Source organism: Filicampus tigris, chromosome 18, assembly GCF_054856515.1.
Source record: "Filicampus tigris isolate MCC_2025a chromosome 18, RoL_Ftig_1.0, whole genome shotgun sequence".
Lineage (NCBI taxonomy): Eukaryota > Metazoa > Chordata > Actinopteri > Syngnathiformes > Syngnathidae > Filicampus > Filicampus tigris.
Genome location: NC_141234.1, coordinates 7,019,947 through 7,044,501, shown reverse-complemented (window position 1 = coordinate 7,044,501; position 24,555 = coordinate 7,019,947). Strand labels below are relative to the sequence as shown.

Below are 24,555 nucleotides of genomic sequence, written 5' to 3'. Positions count from 1 at the left end.
GTGGTCTCAAACATGAGGCCCGGGGGCCAGATTCGGCCCACCATATAATTTTTTTGTGGTCACTTAAAGCCGAATATAATCGGTTTAATTCATATTTCTTGAAAAATAGATTTGTTCTATTTTAGAAGGAAATCCGCACCAACATTTTTTTAAAGTATTCAAGCATTACAAGCATGTTTTTCACCAAATCTCTTTTTAAAATGAATGGATTCAACATTTGAATGGCCGTAACTACATGTGGCCAGCGATGAAAATTAACTTGATACCAGCGATTTCATATTTTAATGGCGTTTTGGTCATTATATGTAAATATGCACTTTTAGAAATTCTTTCATAGTGATACTGCAAGTGTGGTACGCGAGTTCAGAGAAAACATTCAGTTGTATTTAACTTCGATGTAAAACACATTTGTATTTAATCTTTACGACCAGTTTGCTGTAAAACGTATTTAGGTAAAAATAAATATATATATCTAACGTATGTGCACAATAGAATCAAATAATTATTTCAGGACAGTTTTTTTTGCCTTTTATTACAATAATACCAAATATATTTTTTAGGAATACAACCTCTGCTCTGTGATGAACACTTAGGCCTACTATGCTACTATATTTAATGTTGGTCATGATGGTGGCACTTGGACAGCTAGGTATTTTTTTTCTTAGGTAGGACTTGGTGTCCGGTTTGAGTACCACCGCTATAAAAAAAAAAAAAAAAAAGCCATCACCACACCAGGTTTGCCAGCCAGCGAGTCAAAAAACGGGGGAGGGTGGGTGCTGTGAGGTCATGTGTGTATGGTGAGGGTCTTTTGTGAGGTGGGAGGAGAAGGGGAGCGGGAGGGGGCTGAGGGGGCATGGCGTTCTATTTCTCATAGCCCAACAGCTGCTGTCTTTAGTGCAGAGAGGCAGAGGAGGGGAGGGCCGAGTGGCGTGAGGCAGTGCGTGCTCCTCCGCGTTCAATCCAGCCCCCACAGTGGATACACAAGGAGAAAAAATCCTCCTCCGAGCGAGACGCAGGGAAAAAGCTGAAGGGACTTCTTCTTTTTTCCTCCCCTTTAACCCCCTTCTCTTATCCTGTCATCCTCCCGAGACTTCATCCTCACGCCGCTTTTTTTTTTTATTTGCCCTTTTGTCCCTCCTCCTCTTTTGTTCCCTCGCATCCGTATCTCGGTGTCACCTCGAGGGGAAGGAAAAAGGAAGGCGCATCCGTCCTGCACAGCCGGTAAGCCAGTAGAGTCTTTTTCCTGTGATGTGATGAGGATGTAGGTTAGTGTCTACTGAGTGATTTGAGGGTGCACGTCGGGGTTCAGGAGGAAGCTAGCCTGGCAAGGCTGGTTTCTCTTTTCACTGCGACGCTTGGGCCAAAAAGTAGCTCAAGGATGGACAGTTTTCCTCCTCTGACTGAAATCCATCAGCGAGCGGCGGATGCTAATGTGCATTAATGGGTGTATCTTTCCAGTGATGGATGGATCAGCGCACTCGCGGTACATATGTGACCTAGAACCATCACGCGCGTCATATATCACATTGATGGACTGTGGGAGTGTTCAGCGAGGCACAATGCAAAGGAAAAAGTGCCTTTTTTTCTGTAGGTGTGAGATGCATACATGCGCACGGGATTAAAAACAAAAGCCTGGCTAATGAGGAGGGCTGCATGGAAAACAAGGCGGGAAGAAGGCAGGGGGGGGAGGGGGAGGAGGGGGGGAATGTGAATGGAGCAAATGGAGGGATGAATGAGGTCCCCAAAAATGTTAAAGACTGGGTGCCGCGAGTCGAGCGACAGGGGACGCTGGAGCGGATTGGTTGAAAGAAAAAAAAAACCTCACACGCTTTGACGTCAACGTACAATATTACTAAATCCATTATCAGTTCCTGTTACTATGGTTACTATGACAACCAATCCAATGGGGGGGGGGTTGGGTTCAGAACCAGCGAGCATTCCATCACTGTCTAAATGAAGGAAGGATGTTACATTTTGCTTTCATAAGGAGTTACACCACCCAAAAAAGATTTTTTTTTAAAGGTACAGTATTTACTCTGCTGTTGCTAGGACACTCCCTTTGAACATTGGAATCGAGCCGTCTGATTGGCTGGCTGGCGCCAGTGATGCAAGATTCCCTCACTCTCCGAATCTTTTCCAAGCACCCATAGAAACATCACGCCGCCTCTCTCTCTCCCTCTCACTCTCTCTCCCTCTCTCTCATCCTTCTCTAGTTCTTTGGTAACAGCCTCAATATATACATATCGGTACTATTCAGTGCACTAGTAGAAATGAGTGTGTCTTACTAGTGATGTATTTACACAACTGGTACCTCTTTTGGGCTACTAGTACAACCTTAAGTTGGATATCATTGGTATCAGAAAAATGCTCAAACATCTTTCCAAATATCTGTCTATGCACTAGTACTCTGTTTCGACTTACTAGTACAACAACAGTAGATCAACGGTGTCTTTCTGGTAAGGTTTTTTTCCCCCCACATATTTTTAACAAATAAATGCTCATGCACTTGTAGTCCATCCCATTTATAACTTGCTCCCACCCAAGCCGCCACCTTCCACGACAAGTACTCTCACTAAATCAGCGTCCCCCCCCCGATCCATACGATGTGTAGTATCGCATTAACGGGGCCAAGCATGTGTCAGCTTTATCGGGTTCGACAAGGCGGAAGACGGAATTCGAAGGGCTGGGGGTGCTTTCGCTTCTTGCATCATCTATTGCTATGCACTTGTAATGGGACATTGGTGTCACATCTCGCAGCATTTACTCTCTTTATTGCATTACAGTGATGAACCGCCACTTATTACATGCCAAGGGGCTGGCAATTATGGGAAGCCATTTGACCGTTTATTCCATATTCAGCTTACTAGTGTGCTCTTTGTCATCACGAGTCATACAATTCAAAGCACAGAGTAGAATTACTGTTTCTCGTCACGTTTCCACTATTATATCACATTTCTGTTGACTAGTAAGATAACTTTGGCATACTAAAGTATTATGTAAAGACAATTTCAGGTTACGAGTGAGGCAAAGCGGTGCACTAGTTTACAACCGCATGCTACTAGTACTACTGATACTCATGAAGCACTAGATGTTAACTAGTATGAATTCATACCATCACTAGTAGTATCAGTAGCTCACCGTTGTTTATAAATGCACAGTTTTGCCTCACTACTAACAAGACGTTTGCCTACTAGGATGACAGAGTTGTCCTGCTAGTTAGGAATCATTGATATCCCATTTAAGCGCACTAGTTGAATGACTAGGGCGCACTAGTTGAATGACTAGGGCGCACTAGTGTATTATTCGGAATGTTTTCCACTGAATGCCATTTCTGCATAATAGTAGGAAAAGTACCAGTTACTAAAGAGGCAAAATGACTTGTGGGCATTTAGGTGATACTATTGCAGTAGGGTGCAGGAAGCTACTAGTGCGTGACTCATGCGTACTAGTTGGGCCGAGTAGTGTTACTAGCGCAGCACAGTGGTTTACTAGTAGGCTAAAAGTGGCACTTGGTTGTGGGAAATTGTTACAAATAAGTCAGAGACGTTCTACTACTGCGCTGAGTGGCCTTACAACTGAGGACAAAGAACATGCTAGTACAGACATGAAGCTGGATATGCTCAAATGGCTTTCCACGTGGCCCAGCGAATGGAAGGTAGGTTAAGGAAAGGGAGAATCTTGAACACTATCAGTATTTGCAGTGGTGGGAAGTAAATAGAGGTAAAGTCAACTGCCGCAGTGATCTTAATTGATTGAAATCTTGGGGGACTTTGATGAGGTGGTGTCAGTGGTATACCGACCCAAATATAAAGGCAAGACTACCAATTACTTTTAGGACAAAATCCTGCTAAATTCCCATGAGAAGTGTTACTTTGACAGTAACACGTCTGTCAGTCCTTGGCGAGAAGTGCAGTGCATGTGTAATTATTTCCTACAGCCTTCACCGAACACAACAATGCTGAGTTTGCAGCCGCGAGGCGGAGAAGAAATCTTCGCAGATAACGCCGAAGCCATCTCGTTCACGCCTGAGCAGTTTTACGTCAAAACATTTTGACACCCGAACGGACCCAGAGAGGGACTTTTAGCCAGTAGAAACTCAAAGCTGAGTCACCGCCGCTGACGAAGCCACAATTTTACAGCTGTTATTGGCACATCTGTGGTAAGAATGTGATTAAAATACGACACCCATATGCTTGTCAGCGCAGAATTTGGGTCTAATCTCTCCTAATCTAGTTGATTGACCGACTCGTCTATAAAGTACATGTTAAAACATCTGTCACTCCCGTCGCGTTTACGATGCTCCTTTTGCGCTCTTTGCGGTTCAGTGCCCGGATCACAAGGCGCATTATTGTAGGCAGGGTAGAAATACTATTGGAAATTGATATATGAACCATCTTGACTGGGCGATGGTGTAATTTAATCCGGTAGCGTCGGAAATCAGGGATAAATCCCTGAGAGGGAAGATGATCACATTACCGGGGCACATGGTGGTCTGACAGAAGAGGCAGGGAGGTGGTCTTCTGAATACACCTACAACATGGAGGGGGCTGTAAATACCAGCAGATTATTCATAATGCACAGCTTGGTGCAGAATACTGAATATGAAAGGGTGACAAATCTGCATTACTAGGTCTCCCTGATCACGGGTGACAAGCATATTGTTAGCCTTGGAATATACTTGCCTAAGTCATATTTGAACATTTTCAGAAAATAAGGAAAAATTATTTCGAACAAACACATTTTCTATTGATTCGGTAACAGCAAATTAAAAATGACTATGCTATGAGGCTAACGACACAACAGCTAACTGGTTGTCGCTTATGCTATAAGATAACGTAGCCGTCTTTATGAAAGCCTTTAGCACTTAAACAGTACTTCCAATAGTACTCAAGTTCATTTGTCGATGAGATCAATTTTCGACAGATTGGCCAAATTCCCACCCTGTGGTGCTGTACGAGATCAATACCACCAATTTAGAAGCAAGGTGAAGCCAATTGGAAGCAAGCAAATAAGAGCCGGAAGCCAGATCGCAACAATTAGCAACTCAGCGATGGGGTCCAGCTCTTATAATAGAACCGGATCAAGTGTGTAGTTGCCGAGGTTCAAGGTAAAACCATTCCATTCGGCAAGGGATCTCAGTTTTACACATATTTAGACATCACTAGTAGTGTTCGAGTTTTTTTTTTTTTTTTTTTTTGCACCATCTGCTCCGCTCCTTCAAGTGATTGTTGTGTCGTGTGTTTCCCCGAGTGTAGTGTGCCATATCGACAGGGGTGCGTGTTTATGCCGGCTGGCATTCGGTGTATTTCCCACACCACTTTCTGCACACAAAAACAGACGCACATGCTGACTAATTAGCCCAGCGTGAGCCAGAGAAGGGTTGACTAAGTGGAGCCATTTGGCATCAGACAATGAGGAAGCAAAAAAAAAAAAAAAGAAAAAAAAGAAAACGAATCATAAAAATAGCAAGAACATCAACATATGCACCGCCAAATATCTATTGTCATTCTGTTCCAATGTTTGTCAGTACCTCTACTTTTAACCACAGTCTTTCTTTTTTACACAAGTATCTGTAGTTCCAATTCAAAACATTTGCCACCTCTGCCTGTCTATGCCCATTGGACTGCGGCTCAGTGTGGCAGAGCGTGGCCTCCTCCGGGGACACACCAGCTGATGTATGATTTGGATGCCTCCAGCCATATATAGATTCTAGGTCAGGCGCGGGTCAGAGGTCCGCCCATTTAGTCGTTTTCTGCGGCGCGACTTTCACGCCACATTTGTCTTTCTTGACGGTCCTTCGGTATTCAGTTCAGGACTACAAAGAAGGGCTCCAACTAAGCAGCACACCATAATCCATCCATTTTCTATACATCTCATCCTGTTCAGGATGGCGGGAAGCTGGAGCATAGCGTAGTTGACTCCCAGCTGGACTGGCTGCCAGTCAATCACAGGGCACAGAGATGAGGACCACTGACGCTCACACCGACATTGAGTGGAAACTGAAACCGCAGAGTCCACACTGAAGGCCGGCAAGCATTCCATGATAATCCGATTTGGGATCAGACAAAACTCTTTTACGTGCCAGAAAAAGAAAAAGGAAATTTTGTTACATACACGCTAAATTTGACATTTTGGACTGTCTTTAGGTTGTCTGTTTGAATGAGAAGTGCTTCAGATAATCAGCTCTCCAAAACAGTCTTGATCGGCATGAGCAAACAATCCAGCATACTGTAAACATACAAGTCTGACAAAATAGGTACTTCCATGGACTTCTAGAAGTGTGGCTTCATGATACATTTGTCATTTCTGTCTTTTAGTAAGCATATAAAAATGTCTTCCATCGGTAATACTTTACATAATCCGAATTAAGATAAATTAACAGAACGTTGTGCCAGTCTAACATGAACACTGCAAAGAATTTGAATATTTTTTTATTTATTCCTGTTTTGTCTTTAAGACAAACAAATCATTTCTCAAATTACACATCAAAATGGACTTTTCAGGTTTTGGGTTCTTTGCACTGCAGTTATTCTCTCAGAATGGGAGCCAAAACGATGGCATTAAAATATTTACAGCTGCATGAAATGTGCAGCGCATTGTCAGTGAATTAAGCTTGCAATAATCTCCTTTATCGGACAGAATTGTGAGCCAATAAATGAAAATACAGCGCGGACAGGAATGTAAACCTTTGTAAGAGAGCGTGTTCTTTACATGCCAAAGGAGTCTGCTAAAAGCCTCAGTTGCTCCCCCCATCTTTTTGTGTCCTTGTGAAAAACGATGTCTCAATGAAGCACATTGGAAAATAATCCGTCTTCCCGTCTTTTCTTTAGCTAACACTCAATAACCTCCCATTTACCTCAGCTCATTTTTTGGTTGTCTCAGACCTCTTCTTGTGGTCTTTTCTCTCACCTTGTTGTCCTACTCCCGGACTGATGAGAGAAGTGAACTCCATCCACGTTAGGAAAAACTTTAATCATAGTGCTGGAAGTGCATTAATGAGCACAATTGAAAATAGTCATCCATCAAGATGTGGACTTGGACCCCCGAAGCAGTTTCAGTCAAATTAGATTAGACGTCTGCTCTCATTTTGACTTGACACAAAACCATTAATATTTGCGACAACGGCCTCTCCTTTCATTTAATTCACTGCATTCACGGCTATGTTTGCGTGAGCAGTTCACTTTTGATGTTCACTGTTCTATGTGTAGTAAGTGAAGGCAGAGAGGTCAAACATAGTGCACTTGACCTTACATCTGCTCCAGAGCACAATACCCCTCCCCCAATCATGTTTCTCTCAGATTACCGCCATTGTCTAATGTGCAATACAGTATTTGACCTTTGGGCTTTTAGCCTTCAGCTGACAGGACAGATCAATACACATTACGAGGTTTACTCAAGGAGACAGTCAAAACAAATCAGTGAGGATCTAGATGATCTGCAATAGGTTAATTGCAAAAGGTCTGCAACAAAGAGATTAGAAAGAGTAGGACGAATCAAACCATCATCTGGCAACAGGGTTTAATTGTCCATCCACCAATTCATCATCAATTTGTCTTTCATCTTTTATCATTCATCATCTTTTACCTGTCATAATTGATTCTTTAACCTGTCATAATTCATCCTTATCCCATCATCATTTATTAACCCATTGCTCATCATCCATCATCCTTTAGCCATTATACTTTAAGGTAAGAAGATAAGATAAGAAGGCATTTATTGATCCCACAGTGGGGACATTTTCAGCGTAAGAGCAGCAAAGATATAGGTCACATAGAGACGGCGGCATAATGTAGCCGTTAATGTACATTAACATTAACAGCAAACATTCAGAATCAAACCTATGTAAATATACGCAGTAACCATGTGTATATAAACATGTATATACGCACCAACATACATCTACATATAAAGTATGAAGAAACACTCATTTTACAGAGGAAAAATAGTGTAAGTGACAGTGCTGCAGTGCTGCAGTGAAATATAAGGAACAGCATTGGACAAAAATAAAAATACAATACTGTAATGGGGAATGTTGAGTATTGCACAATATAAGCTCAGGTGCGGGACTGCACGATTGCACTAATGTCCGCCAGTTTGTAGAGACTACCCAATGTTCTTGTTAAACAGTCTGACAGCAGCAGGCAAGAAGGAGCGGCGGAATCTCTCCTTTGCACAGCGAGGGTGTAACAGTCTGTCGCTGAAGGAGCTGTGGAGTGCTGTTAGAGTGCCCTGGAGGGGGTGGGCCGGGTTGTCCAGCATTGATGACAGTTTAGCCATCATCCTCCTGTCCCCCACTGAGTCCACCGAGTCCAGGGAGCAGCCCAGGACAGAGCCGGCCTTCTTGACCAGTTTGTCCGGCCTCTTCTTGTCCCGGGCCGAGACGCCGCCTGCCCAGGAAAACACTCCCTGGGAAATGACTGATGCAACCACCGAGTCATAAAAGTTCCTGAGGAGTGTCCCCTGAACCCCAAAGGACCTCAGTCTCCTGAGTAGGAAGAGTCTGCTCTGACCCTTCCTATAGAGAGCATCTGTGTTGTCGCTCCAGTCCAGTTTATTATTCAGATGAACACCCAGGTACTTGTAAGTTCAGACTCTCTCAACATCTGTTCCCCAGATATTCACTGGTGCAGGTGCAGAGTGTCGGCGCCTGCAGAAATCCACCACCATCTCTTTGGATTTCCCCGCATTGATCAGGAGGCGGTTCTGCTGGCACCGGTCCACAAAACCCTGAGTAAGTTCTCTGTACTCCCGATCAACTCCGTCTGTGATGAGGGCGATAATCGCAGGGTCGTCAGAGAACTTCTGCAGGTGACAGGTAGGGGTGTTGTAGTTGAAGTCCGAGGTGTAGAGGGTGAACAGTAAGGGAGCCAAGACAGTTCCCTGTGGCGCCCCCGTGCTGCAGAGGAGCACGTCAAACACAGAGTCCTCTGTCCTCACATACTGTGGCCGGTTTGTGAGGTAGTCCTGGATCCATGTGATGAGGTGGGCCACTCATGCCCGCTCCAGCTTGTCTCCCAATAGGGTGGGCTGGATGGTGTTGAAAGCACTGGAGAAATCAAAGAACATGATCCTCACAGTGCTCCCCCCCTTCTCCAAGTGGGAGGAGGTAGATGACGGCATCATCCACGCCCACAGGCTGGTATGCAAACTGTAGTGGGTCCATTGAGGAGCTCACAAGGGGGCGCAGGTGGACGAGGATCAGTCCCTCCAGGGTCTTCATTAGGTGAGATGTCAGCGTCACTGGTCTGAAGCTGTTGAGCTCCTTCGGGTGGGGGGTCTTTGGCACCGGGACCAGGCAGGATGTTTTCCACAGCTGGGGGACTCAGGTTGAAAATGTGCTGGACAATTCCACATAGCTGGTCTGCGCAGGATTTGAGGAGCTGGGGGCTGATCCCATCTGGACCCGCTGCCTTCCTTGCCTTCATCATCTTCAGCTGGTTCTTCACCTGAGATGTTGCGAAGGCTAAGGCTGGGCAGGAGGGATTGGTGGCTGTCTGGTGTAGCTGGGAGCTGGAGACTGTGGGGAAAAGAGGTGAGGGGATGACGCACACAGCAGGGGAAGTAGTTGGGGGCTGCAGCAGGAGAAACTGAGTGGGGGCAGGCATCTGATCGAACCTATTGAAAAAGAGATTCAGCTCATTTGCCCACTGCAGGTCCCCCCTAGTCCGGGTCTTGGGTTGTCTGTGGCCTGAGATGGTCTTCAGGCCCCTCCAGACTCCCCTGGCATTATTCTGCTGCAGCTGCTTCTCCATCCTCTTCCTGTAAGACCTTTTCCCCTCTCTGATCCTCCTCTTCAGTTGGCGCTGCACAATCTTCCGCTCCTCCTTGTTACCTGACACAAAAGCCCTCTTCTCCTTCAGGAGGGCTTTAATGTCTGGTGTGATCCAGGGTTTGTTGTTGGAGAAACACCCTACTGTCCTAGTGGGTATGGTGTTCTCCATGCAGAAATTCATGTAGTCTATATTCTACCCATCATCTTTTACCCATCATACTTCATCCTTTACCCGTCATCTATCATTTAACACATCATATGTCATTTACTAATCATTCATCATCTTTTACCCATCATGTTTAAGCATCTTACATCATCCTCTACACACAATTCACTTTTCTCTAGCCATCATTCTGCACTCATCTTCCATCATCTGTTACCCGCCATACTTCATTCTTTTCCAATCATGTTTTACCCATCATCCATCATGTTTTCCATCATCTTTTAGCCATCTCTAGATCCTCCTTTATCCAGCATACTTCATCTTTTACTTATCATCCTTCTTCAACCCGTCATAATTCATTCTTTACCAATCATCAAACCAACTTTCCATCAATTGTCATTATCAATCACCCCGTACCATTGATGCATCATATTTGACCAATTATCCAGACTGCATTTGCGGGATGTACTTAAAGCCTTGCAGCAGGTTTCTTAATCATCATCATCAACACAAAATAGTAATAGAAACCGAACACAAACACTTTAGCAGAAGGTTAAATCCAGTTGTTTTCTTCCACTGTCATGTACAAGTAACTCGTGTTGCGCTCGGAATGAACTGTGAGCATCCCAGACTTCAAACCGCCTCCGCAGCCTCACTTCACCTATCCTGCTCCTGTCTGTTGCTGTCGTCAGGTGCTGGTTGCTGATGCTCGGACCGTCGCGTGGAGCTGACAAGCCCTGGTTGATGCAGTGAAGTGTTCCGTAGGAGTCGACGCAAACATAAGGTAATAGGCACGCGCAAGGGCAGAGGAGTAGTGAAATAAGGACATGGAACATATGTTCGGTTGGGGCAATAAGAAGCAACGGAAAGGACAATTTCGGCAGGATGAAGGACATGAGGAAAGGAAGTTGCGTATATAGATCGGATCAGAGTCCTTTGAAGGCAGCGAAAGACCCATATGGAGATTAGAGGTTAGACTCGGTGGCCATGTTGGCGAGCAGAGCTGGTTTGTAATGCAGCCCCCAAGGCAGTGACAGGAGGGTTCTTTCAGGGAGGGCTGAAAGGAGGCCTGGAGCGTAGCTGTTGCCGCTTGGCTTCCTGTCCGGGCGCCGGCTTTTTGCTTTTCAGACGCCGTGTGGGAACCCGTTTGGTATCTGAAGGACTGCCTTCTCTCAGCGGACTGCAGATGAAGGCTGCTGGGGAAGTCAACACAGCCCACATGCACGTACACACCACACATCCGATGACCTTTACGTCACGTGCATTACGTGGTGAGGATTTTCATTCTGCCACTCAGATTGCTTTAACACCTCCAGGCCACCAGTGAGACTAAAAAACAGCTTGACGGAGATGTGCAGTGACAACACTTGGACTAGAGTAGTGTTGAAATAGAGACGTCGAGCTGTAGGTTTTTTGTTTTGTTTTTTTTGACGGGAGCTTAAAAGGGAAAGAGACACTCATGTGTTTGCTTGGAAATAAAAGAAGCAAAGGGTATACAGAAAACAGTTGTAAATATACAGTATTCCCCCGTTATATTACGGTTCATTGTTCATACCTACCCTATATCGCGTTCTAAAAAGTTATCTTTATGGGCTTTTACAGTACATGGTGGTACCTTGACTTACAAGAGCAGCCTAACCGGCCAAGTTCATGACATGACTTACTAGCCACGCCCCTTAAAGATACACATACAACACTACAGTTGTTGTTGACTGTAAGCCAGTTGCCAATGCACTTGAAGCCATTTATCGAATGCTGGGAGAACAGTAAAAACGTACAGTATTTTCTTTTGTGCGCGCAAATATGTTCAAAAGAGTAATTTAAGAGTTTAAATCGTGTGGGAGGGGTAATACTAAATAAAAAAAAGTTGTTTTGTGGTCTCCATGTTGTTCATTTTCACCTATTGTGGGTCGGTTTGGAAAGTATCCCATATGAAACAGGGGTTCACTGTATTAGTGTTCTTTGTATCCCGAGAGCTTCTGCTTTCACAAGCAAACTTGGGGAAAAAAAGGGCACCGGAGAAAAGCCGCGGCTTTAAATAGCTATCTGAAAAAGAGAAGTGTGAAGTGGAAAGAGATGCACCGAGACGCAGAGCGAAACAAGGCGGGAGTGGAAGTTATTAGTGTTGAGTAATCGTAGAGTGACAAGCTAATGCCACCAACAGACCCCGATTCCGTGGAATAACACACACGAGAGGGACTTAAAAGGATACCAGCGATCAAGAGGTGACGCATTTTAAAAGGAAAAAAAAAACAGGGTAAGCAGCTTTTGTCCATTTGTGGTGGTGTTTAGAAGAGAAATATTAAAGATGGCCGTTATCAGATGAGTAAGTGTGTGCTGTGCGTGAGCGTGCTGGAGACTTTTTTTTCCCCCTCCCAGCATCCTTAGCTGTGAGGCGAACGGACCATATCACCAGGCCAACAGTTACCTGGCAACCATAAGCCGAGCACTGCTCTCAGCCTGGACCGCATATTGCTACTCTGTCAGCGTACGTTCGTTGGCCACTTCATTAGGTATACTTGCCCAAAAATGTGGCTCTTTACCGCTCAGTTTTGATTGACTGGCGGAGAGGTATTCATTGATGATGTTTATTAATGTGGGTGTAGCTTGCAGTGGTGCACTGAGAGCCGTTTATGAAAGAAGATATTAAGCCTCTCTGAAGATAAATTAAGTTTAAATATGATGCCATGGAAATGTACAGATTGGTAATATTTTTGTCATCCTTTACATAACATGTTTTATCCATTATATTCCATTCTTTAGCAATCAGTCATCATCCTTCAGGGCAATCGAATGTCCACAATGGGGGGGGGGAAAAGAGCAAAGATGGCTGATCAGTTTAAGTGGACAAAACTCAATATATTGGATATTAGATATTAAAAAGCAAGACCGTGCTGATTTCATCGCACTTATTTATGAAATTCATCATGGTGGCCCAGTCGGGCTAGCACCAGTGAACTTCGGGTGGCCCCGGGCCAGCAGGCCGCCATTAATGTTGGACCTTATCCTTTACCCGTCATATTTTATTACTCCTCAGATTTTACCCATCATACTTTATCCTTTACCAATTATTCATTATCTTTGACCATCATAATTCATATTTTGTCCCTCATTCATCATCTTTTAACCACCATACTTCATCCTTTCCCCATCATCCTTTATCTTTTACCCGTCATAGTTCATCCTTTATCAATCATCCATCACACTGCCTTTACCCATAATCTGTCGGGTTTGGCTTTTACCCATTCATACTTCACCTATTGTCTGTTACTCAACATTCTTCATTGATCATATTTTTCATCTATCCATCTCTCCATCGACTGTTCCTATCTATCATCACTTATCAAGGTCATCATTTAATATGTATATTAACATGCATTCATACGCACATTTGGTAATTGAATACAGCCATTCTGAGTATTTTTATCATCTCTTTAGATTGTTCAAGTGTTCATGACAAATGAGCAGAAAGCAATCCTTGTAAGAATTCAAAATACACCTGGTATAATCTCTCCAAGAAGAGATTATTCATATATTCATCAAGTTGGAGCAGGTGGTCAGTCACAAGAAGACCACTACAGTGACATTAGAATATTAGACTACATTATAATACATCGAGGGTGATTCAGCATGTACAGCTCAGCTTGTCGCCCTAACGCGACCTAACAGAAGCGGGCGCACAGCACACGACGCAGGCCGGAGCTCTCATGTCAGATGATATGAAAGCGCTTCAGTCTGTGTCAGCAACTGACTGTGTAACTCAATTCCTTAAATTCTGCTCCTCTTCAATGTCCTCTGAGTGCTGCATTAAAAAATCTCTCTGCCCCCGCTGTGGCGTCTCGTAAATGTTGGAGTGAGGCTGGATTTTTGTTCTGCCGCATGGTCACGATGCAGGTTGGTTCCATTGGCCATAACACTAGGTACACCAGATAGGGATGTGCATAATAATTGATTTATTAGATCAGAGATTCTCAAAGTGTGGTACTGGTGTCCCTCTTGTATACAAAATAATCAGCGAATTAAATGTTCAAACTGCACATAATATTACAGTACATCTGTTAGGTACAGTTCAGTTGTATTTATTTTTTTAGTATGCAGGAAAATGCCTAAATCACGGTGAAAAGCTTTTTGATGTACAACTGACCAAAAGAACAGCTACATTTCCCTCTCTGTCTCTCTCTTTTTTTTTTTTTTTTTTTAATGGAACCAGACTGTTTCATTTCCTCAGTGGGCTCATATTAAAGCTTGCATCAGAGCATGTTAGCTGATATTTTCTGCCTTATAGTCTGTCCTTCATACACCGCTGTATTATCTGATATCTAATCCAAAAATTGCCATGGACAAGGTGAGAATGCTTAGTTTTCAGTTTTAGTTTCAAAATTGTTATGGTTGTTATTTATGTACCGCATTTTTCTGTAGCTGATGTGAGGACTATCTTTGTTAATGGAGAATTTGTGAAACAGCTCTTGTATGGGATGACATTAGATTGGAAAAGCTAGTTGTTGCCAATTTAGCAACTTCCCCAACGCCTTCAGTTAAGCAACGCGCAACATATTTAGTGACTTTATGTAGTGTTAATGAGACATCTGTAGACTCTGAGACTTCCTCCACTGCAAATGAATGGTGATCACTCAAAGCTACAACTGGCTAATTTAACCTTAACAATAACCATATAACCTGAAAATGACTCTCTTTGTTGTCTAATGTTGTGGCCCAGTCTGAAGGTCCATTACGAGCTAACCAGGTCTTCGTAGCATGGGCTTGGTACAAAGCATTAGCACGCGGCCTCAGGGTATTAAGTGTGCAGCGCTTGTTAAGAAATATCTATAGACTGATGTACAGTGAGGAGCATTAGAGGGGAGACAAGAGTGTGCATAGCGGGGCTGTTATTAGGTTACTATAGCCATGTAAACGGATTAAAAGCTGCTGCCGAGCTGCTGCCGAGCTCCCGGCGAGCGAGCTAAATGATTCACTGCTGGATTCAGACGCCCCCCCCCCTCCAATCGAATAGGACTATTAGGCACAAACTCAGCGTCATTTACAAAGACAGAAGAGGGGAAAATAGGGATGTGATTTTTGTATTTTCTAGTGGGCTTTTGCGCATTGTGTGCATTTTTTTTTGTTTGCTGTTTCCTCCCGTCCAGGTCGCCAGCTATGGGGAACCTCATTAAGGTCCTTGGCAAGGACTTAGAGAACTGTCCTCATTTTTTCCTGGACTTTGAAAGTAAGTAAGAGGTGTGCGTGTACGTGCTTGGGATGTGAGTACACGTGGGTGTGTGCATGTGTGCGTTTGTGTGGAGCAGAGGTGGACTGTGGGAGGCGGCAGGGTGGAGGCACTTTACCGGTTTGCTGATGGTGTGATGCAGTGTCGTTGTGGGTGTTGTTCGTTGTTGTTGTCAGACCCTCTATAGTCCCACTCTCGCAATATTGGGTGCAGCCGCACGATCTGATGAGACCCTGCAAAGGGAAAAATGTTAACCCTTTAGTAGACAACAAGCACTTTGAGAATAATGAGATAAACAATTTAATATAAACTTGCATGCAAGGATACAGTTTAAACTCAAACTAATGGCTGGACTAAAAAGTATCTATTCCTCCTTAGATTAAGTCATTATACACACATGAACAGGCACTTATTTCAATTACAGATTTTTTTTGTGTTCATATTTTTAATAACTAAATATGGTGCAGGTCAACCTGACGAGAGTTTAGTTACCAGTAACTGTCCTGTTATGTTTGGGGTCAAATTGACCCATTCTAGCGTTTAAAAATCTCAAAAATTATTTTTAAATGTAAAAAAAATGATAACAAAAAAAAGAAAAATCCCTCTTATTACTCCAGTACATAACTGTGCAGATAATTATCTTCTGAGTGGGATTAAAGAAGTTCTGTGTCCATGTCGCCATGCGCCAACCATGCCATCCCAACAGCTCACTCATCCCGCTCCCACACACACACACACACACATACAAGCACACACACACGGTATGTACACACACATAGGTGGCACAAGCACGCACACCACCCCGACACCCGTCCCCTCATCACCCACAGATGTCTCCCCTCTTTCTGTTCCAGGGGGCTCATGGGAAACCTCCTGAAAGTGCTGGCTTGCGCCGAACTTGAGCATGGCCCAATAGTTTTCCTTGACTTTGAACGTGAGACCATCCGCTTCTTATGTTTTTTTTATTTGGATCGCTTTTGACTCTGTCGCCTTTTTATTTCCACCCCTCATGCATCCTAATGAGCTGACCATCTCTGCCTTTCAAACCTCTCCTTTCTCTTCCACCGTGGATTGGCATTTGCAAGTCTTTCTGATTTTTTTTTTTTAATAATTGTTCTAAGTGTCACAAAAGTTGACAGATGCACAATAGTGTAATGGCAAGACAACAATGAGGTTAAACAAGAGCAGCAAATGCCGGTCCTGTGTGGGTTTGTCCTGCGCCGGGATGCCGATGGCTTAAAAAAGAAAAAAAAAGTCTGTCGGCATCTGACCACCTCCTCATCTCCTTGTGTGTGTGTCATTTGTGTATATGTGTGTGGTGCTAACTGATGTGTGTGAGCGGGATGACAGAAAGTAAGAAAGATTTTACCAAATGAAACCACCTCTGTCCTCCCTTTTCCCATTTTTCCTTCACGGGTGTCTTTTGAAATCTACACTGACGACAAAGTCCTCATTAACAACTCATTCGATTATTGAACAAATTTCAATGAGGGTCTGCTTGGTTTTTCAAATGTTTTCACAATTAACATCTTAATACAGTGGTGCCTTGACTTACAAGTTGAATATGTTCTTAGACCAGGCTTGCATCCCAAATAATCTTTCCCCATGAAATGAAAGCAAATAACATTAATCTGTACCAGCCCCCTTCTTAAACACCCCAAAACATTTTTTGTAACCTATTTAAGAAAAACAGCACTCTATAGTATTATACTTTATATGAACTACAGTAATAACATGCAGGTAATGATTGTGAAGAATTGAACAGTTTTTGCCACATTTTTTTGCTTCAATTCAATGTACATTGTGCAGGCCTTGGCCACCAGGGGACAGTGCAAACTTAAATACCTGTAAATATAAAGGAAACGGTCACAACAGCTCAGTAAGCTGCAGTAATATTGGTCATTTTCAGCAAAGGATAATTAATACATGCCTATAAGTATTGTCATACCATCTGTCTGCCTGTGTTGCTGCACTGTTTGTGGTCTAATAGTAATTGCAAAATCGTGTTTTGTTAACCTATCTATGGTGCATTACATTGTGCATTAGCATTAAGGTGGTGGAGAGGTATGTGGTTTGTTTAATTACACAAAGTGTCATTCTCTCTGCTTTACTTTAATATTTTAAAAAAATGTTTACCTTTACAGTCAACGTTAACTGGGAATGGTAATAAAGAGCCGAGGCAAGCACTTTTGGAAGGATTGTTCACAATCCTCTGGCATACCAATACAAGATAAATCATCCGCGATTGCTCAAATCTTCAAAAACTTCAGTCAGATCATTTGTAAATCGAGGTACCACTGCATATAAAACAATCAATTTGTCAAAAAGGAGTGAACCCCCATTCATCGTAAATGGTTTTCTTATATAAAAATATCCAAAGACGTCAACTTCTATGCCGTTCTTTGGCTCTTCCAGTCTCTGAATCTCTGTGAGGCTCAGTTGGCAACATTGTTAGGTTTTGTCTTGGTTTCATCATGTCAAAACGTGAACGTGCCGAGAAGCAGCATCGCGTTAGTGAGTCGGAAATAAAATAGCAACACTGTTTGATATATGAGCAAATATTAGGATTCCTCAGCAGGGAGGAGAATGCCTCCAGGTGTAAGATTACCCCTCATTTCTACCTGAGTCGCATGCAATACAGACAGCGGAGGGAAAGCGCATAAACAAACAGCGGGATGACTCAAGAGGCCTCATCCATTGTTATATGTGTGTCCCTCAAATGTTTGCTCTTCCCCCACACACACCACTGGCACGCGGCAGACCACATGGGAACACGGCGAGAACAAAGTTAACAGCTTGAATGTCGCTCACGTGCGAAATTAACATTATCTTCACGTTTACTAAAACTGAGGAAACGGATGGGAAACTAAGGTAACGGCGAGTGTCCGCTAGTAGATTGCTGCCAGAAGGTTGTTCAAATGTTTTATTTTGCAAAAAACATAGGAAATTAAAAGTATACAAATATGTTAAATAGGTGTATACTACCTTGAAAAATTCTAATAGTTACGTTTTAAATTTTAAAATAAAATCCACGCCTCAAATTTCAGTTTAAAGCCTTCAAAGTGGACATTGATGTAGCAACAAATACGGCTTTTGTCTCAATCTTTCGGCGGTATCACCCTTTCATTTGTTTCTCTGCACTCAAATCATATTTCTTACACCACCCCTTTTTCTCCTTTCCCACTCCTTACTTCACATGCTCGCTTCCTCTACGTCCTCTTTCCCTCCCTGGTTCCTTCCATTCCTTCATCTCGTCTCAGATGCCCAGCCCACCGAGGCCGAGACGGCCGTGTGGAACCAGGTCAGCGCTGTGCTGGAGGAGGCCCACGGGATCCTGGCTGAGCTGCAGTCCTATAACGGCGCCGGGCAGGAGATACGTGAGGTAAGTGCCGGTGGACGATAAAATAAGCTCAGCGTGGATATGTAACATGGATACAACAGTTAGCGCATGAATGTACAACGTGGCTGGCATCTACCCGTAGGCCATTCAGAACCCGGGTGACCTGGCTCTACAAGAGAAGGCCTGGAATGCAGTGTGTCCCCTGGTGGCCAAGCTGAAGCGCTTCTACGAGTTTTCACTGCGCCTGGGTGAGCGAACAGAATAATTGTTATCATACACACACACACACACTCGTACTTGCATGCACATACATGTGCCAACTAACACACTCACTCGCAGATGCTCACACAGTCGGTCATTTGCACTCGCGCTCACTCGCACAATACACACTCACGCAGTTACCCCTCACTCACTCACTCACTCACTATTAACTACCTCAGTAACTCACTACCTACCTCACTAACTATCTCTCATTACTTCACTATTAACTATCTCACCAACTAATCACTACCTCACTAACTACTACCTACCACACTAACTACACACTCCCAAATTAACTACCTCACTAACTACTCATTACATCACTAACGACTACCTCACTAACTACCTTGCGAACTACCTCACTACCTCGCTGACTACCAACTACCACACTAACTACTCTAACTCAAACTGCCTCACTACCTACCTCACTGACTACTAACTACCTCACTCCTCCTAACTACCTCACCATCTACCTCAATAACTACTCACTCACCCACTCTCATAGATGGAGGCAGCTGTTGCTACAGTAACAGTGAGCGACCAGAGGGATGGTGTGAGCCTGCCCACCCGCCTCCTCTGCTCTGCCTACGAACACAGTGCACATTTGCACACTGAACATTGTGTTCCCACTGTATCGCCCAAACACTCACCAATAATTCATGCTAATGTATCGGCATTAATGTTTCAATGTGTGATTCCTTTTATCACCTAGCTAGTAAGATATTACTATCTACCTACTAACGTACCTAGTACCAACCTACTTACCTTCCTTCCTAACAACCTAATTAGCTCTACGTTTTCCATCAAGCATCTACAATATGTTCATACCCACCCTTTTCTTCTTGATGACATTGATTGCTCCTGTGTGATTTTTATCCTGACTTTCCAGTGAACAAGAAGGTAGAGTATGTCTCTTGCCCAATCTATCACTTTGTCCTCAGCAATCATGGCTGAGGAGGAGGAGGGAGGTAGAGCGAGGGCCCTTTAGATGAAACACTCTACCTCTGTATTTATAGTAGGCCGCCATACATTTTTAATAGAGAGGCCTGGATGGGGCCCTGTGATGCTTTCTCTCACTCTCTTGGAGCCAAATAGACAGCCTCTCAGGACCTTTGAGGCAGCGAGCCCATTACAAAGGTCACACGGTGTTGGACTCCAGGGACAAGCACGGTCACCAATACCCAAGTACTACCGTTTACCTCATTAAGTTACATGAGTGGGACGTAACATTAAGTACACATCAAACATATAGCTACCTACCTATCACCTGACCAGCTACTTAGTTACCTCCTGAGTTACCTACCTATCTATCCAGGTAGTTAGTTAGTTACAAAGCACCGACCTACCATCTTATCACCTAGCCAGCGATATACCTACCTAACGAAATACATAACCAGCTGACTAGTTAGCTATCAAGTTAGCTCTATCATTTCAACTAGCAAGCTTCCCACCAAATGTAACTACTTTGTATAATAGCTACCAGTCTATCTACTATCCATCACCTAGCTAATCTAATTCTCAACGTGGTCCACATTTGTTTGTGTGCAGAGAATGCCCTGCGAAGCCTGCTGGAGGCGCTGACGAGCCCGCCTTACGCCCCCATGCAGCACCTGGAAAGAGAGCAGGCCCTGGCAAAGCAGTTTGCAGAGATTCTGCATTTTACGCTCAGCTTTGATGAGCTCAAGGTGAGAAATATCTTCTTTTTTTTTTTTTTCCTTCTTAGACTAACACAGTTGTGGGCATCCTAAGCTTAGCCATGCAATTCTATAACAAATGCAACTACTGAGGAAGTACTATAAAAAGCCCCAAAACACTAACAGTAACGCACAAATACTCATATAACATACTGTGTATTAACCGTAATAAACATTTGTTGTCTATCTGTGTGTAGATGACAAATCCAGCCATTCAGAATGACTTCAGCTACTACAGGAGGACCATTAGTAGGAACAGGCTTAACAACCAGCAGGTAAGGGTCTCCTATTTAGATTCTAGAATTTAGTCGGATCAATATTTTTTTTAGATTTTTTTTTCTATTTGAGCGGAATGGTTGTTGTTGAAAACAAATTTCAACACTTTAAAACAATGGCAAATGTCTCACAGTTGGAAGCGGAAAACGAGGTGAACAACGAGATGGCCAACCGGATGTCGCTGTTCTACGCCGAGGCCACGCCCATGCTGAAGACCCTGAGCAATGCCACCACCAAGTTTGTCTCAGAGGTACCGAACATTTTCTCATCAAAGCAAGTCCCCAATGAACAAACACGGAATTCGTGAGGCTTTCATTTAATTTATACAAGTTAGTAAGGTAGCAATTATGGATGCCCGGATTCAAGTTGATGCTCTTTGTTGTTGCTCTGTGTTGAGAATTGGAAAAGTTATTTCTTGTTGTTGTTAGCAATCGTTTAAAAAATAAAAACTTTAAGTCTTAATGTTGAACTCGCCATTCTTCAGAACAAGACCTTACCCATTGAGGACACCACAGACTGTCTGAGCACCATGGCCTGTGTGTGCCGTGTCATGCTTGAGACCCCGTGAGTACTTTTGTTCCATACATCCAGTCTTTCCAAATAATCCTTTTGAGCATTATTCCTTGTACTCGTACACCTTTCTAGTAAGACGAGTCAACTACAGTAGTAGTGGTGTGTGTCTTTCAGGGAGTACCGCTGCCGGTTCACCAACACAGATACCATGTTGTTTTGCATGAGGGTGATGGTGGGCGTCATCATCCTCTACGACCACGTCCACCCCGTCGGGGCGTTCGCCAAGACCTCGAAAATCGACGTGGGTGTTTCAAAGCAATATGTTTGTCCAAATGAAGCACCTGAACTCACTTTAAAAACTTAATTCCTTGGCACCAAAATGCCACAAGATGGCGGCAACGCAATACTTGTATTGCTTAGAACTGAGAACCACAACAGCAAATAAGGGTGGGATTGGTTCCAAAACTATTTTTCAATATCTGTCTGTTCCATTCATTCACATTTCATTTGGGGAAAATAAAAACAGAATGATATTATTTTCTTTTTAAATACCATTTTCAAGTCATGTGTCACTCTCTTAAAAAAGGGATTGGCAATCCCATGGATGTGGATGATTATATTTGACTTTTTACGCTGTAACAAGGACTCATCGGGTTATTTATTCCTCTGGAGACTACAATTGAAAGCGTTGCTTTTTCATCCTCGACTGCTTTTCAAAGCGCTGGCGGCTCAGAGTATTTGCTGTGTCATTGTTTGGACCGCTAGCAATGAGGCGGCGCAGATGAATTATTGCTGACCTTTTGTATGCGCCCGTGTTGTCTCTGTTGCCGCACAGATGAAGGGCTGCATCAAGGTCCTGAAAGAGCAGCCGTCCAACAGTGTGGAGGGACTCCTCAACGCGCTGAGGTGTGTGTCCGGCCATCTATGTGTGTCAGTTTGTTAGGATTTTCTACAAAAGATAATTAAGACATTATCTTTCTTATTAATTCTAATAATTGTAGTACTTTGTATTTGAATGTATAATGACTGTTTATTTTCCTATATTATTGTGAATTTATCTGAATTTTATACGGAAAATGTACCGGCAACTTAAATGCTGGTGGCACAATTTTTCATCAGTTCTACTGGGGGGGCTGCATAGGACTTCGCACTTCCTAACGGGATATATGACAAAAATGCTACTTTAAATACGGAGAAAATATGTGCTCTTAATATAGGTAATTTTTCACAATACATTTTTCAATGCATGTATAAAAGATCCACTATCCTCACCCAACCAAAAAGAGTTGGAAGCAATCAACAAAATAACCTTTTTTTTTTCCCAGTGCAAACGGCTCTCTTGCATAAAAATGACCATTCAAGGACGGCACAAAAATGCTGAATAAGAAACCAACATTAAGTGCAAGAACTAATTATGTACATGAACCACTCAACCCACCCCAATTTCCCTGTTTTTCGTGGGAATACGTTTTTGGAATGTTTTAGTGTAAATAAAATATGTAACTACTTTTTTTCTCCCCCTCCAAAAAAAAAATCCTTTTAAATGATGGCCCACCAAACGGTACAGTACAAATCCAAAGTTTTAGGTGACCCTAATGAAGCACGTTTGGCTCCAACAATTAGACCACCTCAAATTAAACTATTATTGCCCTTTGAATAGCTTTGAATCTACAAGGAGGAAAACTTAGGTTTGTGTTGAATTTCTTGTTACATATACCATTACGATCGCGTGTCTTTGTTTTCTCCCCAGGTATACGACACGACATCTAAACGACGACAGCACCTCGAAACAGATCCGGGCGCTGCTGCAATGAAGGAGGGAGGCCGGGATGGGCGTGCACTTCGCAGCACCAACCAAGGGGTTTACGACGAATAACTCCGGATGACGAGAATAATAACACGAAGAGGAAAAAGAATTCTATTTATTGTCAGCTGTCCTCCATTCTGTCTCTTGTTTTGTAAAGTAAGAAAATAGAGATGATTAAAAAAAGCCAGAAAATATAAGATATATATATAATAAAAAAAAAAGACAAGCAGCAGATTAAACATAAGTAGAATTACCGACAAGAGGGGACGCTTTTATTGCCAATTTAGGTGCAAATTGATGCAGAGCTGACACTTAATTCCTGCTGTAGTCTTGACAAGTACGTTTTGCACAGCATCTTTTTGGATTCTCCCACCGGGCTGACGTCTCAATATACAGTGAAGCAATGTGATGGACGATCCCCGGAGAATTGCTTGACAATACTTTTGAATGTTGAGGATCAGCCCAGTGGGCGGATTGTCATCATTCATTCTTTACCATCCAAACATTGGTTCATGTTGCAGGCTTTTACTTGAACAACTTAGTTGAGTCTCTCTCTCTCTCTCTCTCTCTTTCTCTCTCTCCATGGGTGCTAATGTGCTTTTAGCTATCACTGTGCTTACTTGTCATCAAGCTGAGCACTTTAAACTGTTGTGTCTCATTTTCAAAGTGCTTTTTCTTTTTTTGTTTTTTTTAAGCCTTAGCATTGCTTTCAGCTACTCAGTCAGGTTGCAAGAAGGACATTGGTCACCGATGAACCCTCCTATTACGTTCTGTTCTCAGGAACAACAATTTTTTGACCCAGCGCATGCGCAATAGTTCAAAAGTGTCCGAAAGCCATAGATATCCCATAAACTCTGCTTTTATCTTAATCTTTTTGGGTCAATTTGACCCAGGGTTTGTTGAATTATCCAAAAGTGTCAAAAACAAAACCAGAAATCTCAATAAATCGTTTCTCTCTCATTTTTAACTCTACTAACTCAACAATTACAATTAAGGTATTTACATCTCATAAATCGTCATGTCAATAATGTTGCTGGGTCAGTTTGACCCAGGGCATGTTAAATTATCCACAATTACCACAAACAAAATAAAATCCCAATCAACATTGATTCGATCGCATTATTAAGGCAAGCACTAACAAGTAAAATCAAAGTTTAATGATTAACTTTTGACCGAGGATAAAAAAAAAACCACTGTTGATTTCTCATCATTGATCGAATTAGTGAACACTGTGATCAAGATTTGTGCATTACCTCTCACAAATCAGCAGACCAATAACTGGGTCAATTTCCCCAGGGCCAAGTTTAATTAAAAATGATTACAATTATTAAGTCTACTACAAACCATTTCTATCAATAGTTTATAAATGATTTTTTTTTCATTTTACAGGAATTATTTTTTTCTTAGTAGAAATTTAGCGCGATTTTATATCAAAAATGCACTCTAATTAGCAATATGTTTGCATATTTCTGTTTTGTTTGTTTGTTCACCTTTAATGCAATTAA

General features: G+C 42.9%; 1 protein-coding gene and 1 long non-coding RNA gene across 8 annotated transcripts in view; one reads left to right on the top strand and one right to left on the bottom strand.

The window, feature by feature from the left end:
- Positions 1-19,300, bottom strand: part of LOC147132229 (uncharacterized) — a 42,054-nt gene extending 22,754 nt beyond the window's left edge. The window contains exons 1-2 of the long non-coding RNA XR_015082284.1: positions 18,351-19,300; positions 15,278-15,392 (exon numbers count right to left, since the gene is read on the bottom strand). This is a non-coding gene — a long non-coding RNA (uncharacterized LOC147132229). The remainder of the gene's footprint in view (positions 1-15,277; positions 15,393-18,350) is intronic.
- Positions 883-24,010, top strand: fam49al (family with sequence similarity 49 member A, like). 7 transcript variants are annotated; one of them, XM_086015570.1, is made up of 14 exons: positions 883-1,221; positions 8,615-8,731; positions 10,628-10,719; positions 15,080-15,159; positions 16,014-16,093; positions 18,420-18,541; positions 18,642-18,747; positions 20,309-20,445; positions 20,652-20,729; positions 20,864-20,980; positions 21,215-21,294; positions 21,418-21,544; positions 22,079-22,149; positions 22,994-24,010. In XM_086015570.1, exons 5-14 carry the CDS (start codon positions 16,021-16,023, stop codon positions 23,055-23,057), a joined length of 975 nt encoding a protein of 324 aa, XP_085871696.1. In that variant the 5' UTR covers positions 883-1,221; positions 8,615-8,731; positions 10,628-10,719; positions 15,080-15,159; positions 16,014-16,020; the 3' UTR covers positions 23,058-24,010. The 7 variants fall into 7 exon arrangements, with proteins under 7 accessions (XP_085871696.1, XP_085871697.1, XP_085871698.1 ...); XM_086015571.1 differs by lacking the exon at positions 8,615-8,731; XM_086015572.1 differs by lacking the exon at positions 15,080-15,159.
- The last annotated feature ends 545 nt before the right edge of the window (positions 24,011-24,555 follow it).